A 3,499-nucleotide genomic window follows, 5' to 3' on the forward strand; every position below is an offset into this window, starting at 1 on the left:
CCACTCTGCCGATGAGTTGTTTATTTCAGTTTGTCAAAAGTTTTGTAAAGTGAAAATGTTTTTCATTTAAATTGACCTTTATTTGCTTGTAAGGGTCCACTTAAGGGAGTCTGTTTATTGTTTGGCATTTAGAAAGTCATTAGCTTTCCAAAGACATATCACAATGCATGAAAACAACAGAAACAGCATGGACCCTTATGACAGCACCCTTAAGGACTCATCCGCTTAAACCCATCTTTAAACTTATGTAGGGTACACACCAGGACGACCACCATCGTATACGACTGATAGACGACCATGGAACGATTTCCCTTGGACTTCCCGGGAGCTCCCAGGCAGTCCCCAGCAAACGATTAGCAAAAATTGTGGTTTTTTGGCGGAACGATCCAGATCCGATCCCGATGCGCCCGCGATGGTCGTTAAGACGGTCGGATCGCTGGTTTTTGTTTTTTTGCAAGAACACATGCGACCGTCGTCAGATTGGCCTTTGAAATTTGAATGAAGGGGCTGGACTAGCAGAGGGGGAGGACTAGCAGAGGGGGATAGGAATAGCAGCAGCCATTTTAAACCAGTGTATTTCTGCTTTGTTACTAGTGAGGCTTGGTTTATACCTGCTGAACGCTGGACATAGCTATTTACACATTACTTTGTTTTGCCTGCCATTACAAAGTGTCTTTTAACCCTGCACTATGGAGAATGCAGTGATGGGTAGTCACCAGCAACAGTACCTGCTCTATTATGCAGTGTTGAAGCTCAGACGTCAGAGAGCCCAGCGCAGGAGAGAAAGATCATGCTGGACAAAGCAGTGGCTACTTCAGCGTCAGACTCGTTCGCACATGCCACTGCTCAGGGACATCAGGGAAAATAACCCAGACGATTTTCGTAACTTCTTGAGGATGGATGATGCCACATTCCAGGAATTGCTGCGTCTGGTGACTCCCCACATCGAGAAGCAGGATACCAAGTATCGCATGGCTATCCCTGCTGAGGAACTGCTGGTGGTGACCCTGAGGTTTCTGGCGACAGGACGGTCTCTTGCTGACCTAAAGTTTGGATCCCTCATCTCCCCGCAAGCTTTGGGCCTCATCATCCCGGAGACCTGCAAAGCCATTGTGAAGGTGCTGCAGTACCAGTATTGCAAGGTAAGGATGAAATATACACCGTACACTTTATTGTGCAAACAAAATATTTTTATTTATAATTTAGGCCTAGGACAGAAACAGGTTTTTTAGGCCTTTCATATGTAAAACATGTGTAAATAGTAAAATAGTAAATAGATTTATTGTGTCAACACAAATATATTATAATACCATATAAAAGATATTGTACAAAAAAACACACTATATATAAAGATTTAAGTATGTATGACCCAGTTTAAACTTTCCCAATAAGTACGGGCTACTGTGTGGCAGAGGATGTCTGCCGCAGATAAGTAAAGGCTGCGGCCCACATGGCGCATGGCGCAGATGCAATGATCCCGGCCCCATTGATGTGCGCCATACACCATGTGAGCAGTGGCCATCACATACCTGCAGCTGAGACCATGTCTTCGGCACAGTACCCCATACTATTGGTAAAGACAAAAGGGCAATAAATGGAGTTTGCTATCCAGATTGAGGAGAATCCTGTTCTCCCTCTGGTAATGCAGGTACAGGTAGCAGCATATAAAAAAACAAAAAAACACACTGTGGCCCTTGTGTGGCAGAGGATGTCTGCTGCAGATATGTAAAGGCTGCGGCCCACATGGCGCATGGCGCAGATGCAATGGCCCCCGCCCCATTGATGTGCGCCATACACCATGTGAGCAGTGGCCATCACATACCTGCAGCTGAGACCATGTCTTCGGCACAGTACCCCATACTATTGGTAAAGACAAAAGGGCAATAAATGGAGTTTGCTATCCAGATTGAGGAGAATCCTGTTCTCCCTCTGGTAATGCAGGTACAGGTAGCAGCATATAAAAAAACAAAAAAACACACTGTGGCCCTTGTGTGGCAGAGGATGTCTGCTGCAGATATGTAAAGGCTGCGGCCCACATGGCGCATGGCGCAGATGCAATGGCCCCCGCCCCATTGATGTGCGCCATACGCCATGTGAGCAGTGGCCATCACATACCTGCAGCTGAGACAATGTCTTCGGCACAGTACCCCATACTATTGGTAAAGACAAAAGGGCAATAAATGGAGTTTGCTATCCAGACTGAGGAGAATCCTGTTCTCCCTCTGGTAATGCAGGTACAGGTAGCAGCATATAAAAAAACAAAAAAACACACTGTGGCCCTTGTGTGGCAGAGGATGTCTGCTGCAGATATGTAAAGGCTGCGGCCCACATGGCGCATGGCGCAGATGCAATGGTCCCGGCACCATTGATGTGCGCCATATGCCATGTGAGCAGTGGCCATCACATCACATACATAAAATAGCCTATTTTTTAAGACAGATCCTCAAAAACAGCAGACTCTGGATCTTCTATCAGTAAAGAACTGTAGAATTTACGGTACTGGGGGGGTTGAGAAGGCTGTGTAGGTGTTGACTGGGTATGTGTTGGAATTGTGCTCGACTGGCCTGCTACGGTGGCAGGCGGAGTAGGCACTGGTGATTCTAATGACAGTGGTGTGTCTGGTGCACTACCCATGCCAACTATTTTAGTGCCACTGTTGAGATACCCTAAACTGCCATTATACACCAACTCCATGCATAACTTTTCAAAAGTAAGTTGCTGATCCGGAGCCATGTTGCGAACACACTCTGCCACATAAGTGAAGTAGTTGTCATGTTTGTCCGGGTTTCTTTGCAGGACTTGATGTGCCCGCATCATAAATTCTTCATGTGCTGATGCTTCTCCTTTTTTTCCTTTGCCACGCATTTTTTTGGCACGGGGGAGTGGTGGAGTGGGTTCCAGGGTGGGTGGCGGAGTGCGTGCCGGAGTAGGAACTTCGCTTGATGTGCATGCATTATCGGATAGTACAGATAGGTCTGGGGTTGCAGGTGTGTAGTCACCAAGCTGTAAAGAAATTGAACATGTTTACTAATCAATTCTATTTACTTCTAATTTCAGTTCCCTACCAGCGTGAATGAATGGAAAGTCATCGCAGAGGAGTTTGAACAGCGATGGAACTTTCAAAAATTGCGGTGGAGCCTTTGATGGCAAACATGTCCGCATAGCCCAGCCTATCAATAGTGGGTCCTACTATTTTAATTACAAGGGCTATTTTAGCATTGTACTAATGGCTGTTGTTAATGCCAACTATGAGTTTATCTTCCTGGATGTAGGAAGGAATGGCCGTGCATCGGATGGTGGCACTTTCAAGGACACAAAGTTCTACGAAAGGCTCATAGCGAACACCCTTCACTTGCCGTCTGTCCAGGAAACTAAACAGGGGCTTAACTTTGTTTTTTGGCTGACGAGGCTTTTGGCCTGCACGAGCATGTCATGAAGCCATATGCGCAAAAGGGCCTGAACCATGACAAAAGGATCTTTAACTACAGGCTATCCAGGG

General features: G+C 46.3%; 1 protein-coding gene across 1 annotated transcript; it reads left to right on the forward strand.

The window, feature by feature from the left end:
* Positions 1-244: 244 nt before the first annotated feature.
* Positions 245-3,144, forward strand: LOC146077153 (uncharacterized). The gene is made up of 2 exons (XM_083186013.1): positions 245-1,142; positions 3,058-3,144. Exons 1-2 carry the CDS (start codon positions 690-692, stop codon positions 3,142-3,144), a joined length of 540 nt encoding a protein of 179 aa, XP_083042139.1. The 5' UTR covers positions 245-689.
* Positions 3,145-3,499: the final 355 nt, after the last annotated feature.

Source organism: Crinia signifera, chromosome 1 (assembly GCF_055691185.1).
Source record: "Crinia signifera chromosome 1, ASM5569118v1, whole genome shotgun sequence".
In the NCBI taxonomy this organism is placed as follows: Eukaryota; Metazoa; Chordata; class Amphibia; order Anura; family Myobatrachidae; genus Crinia; species Crinia signifera.

Excerpts from the sequence above, each read along its gene's own strand:
- LOC146077153 (XM_083186013.1), top strand. The coding sequence starts at position 690 with ATGGAGAATGCAGTGATGGGTAGTCACCAGCAACAGTACCTGCTCTAT. Across the intron at positions 1,143-3,057 it reads TGCAGTACCAGTATTGCAAG|TTCCCTACCAGCGTGAATGA; the intron begins GTAAGGATGAAA and ends TTCTAATTTCAG.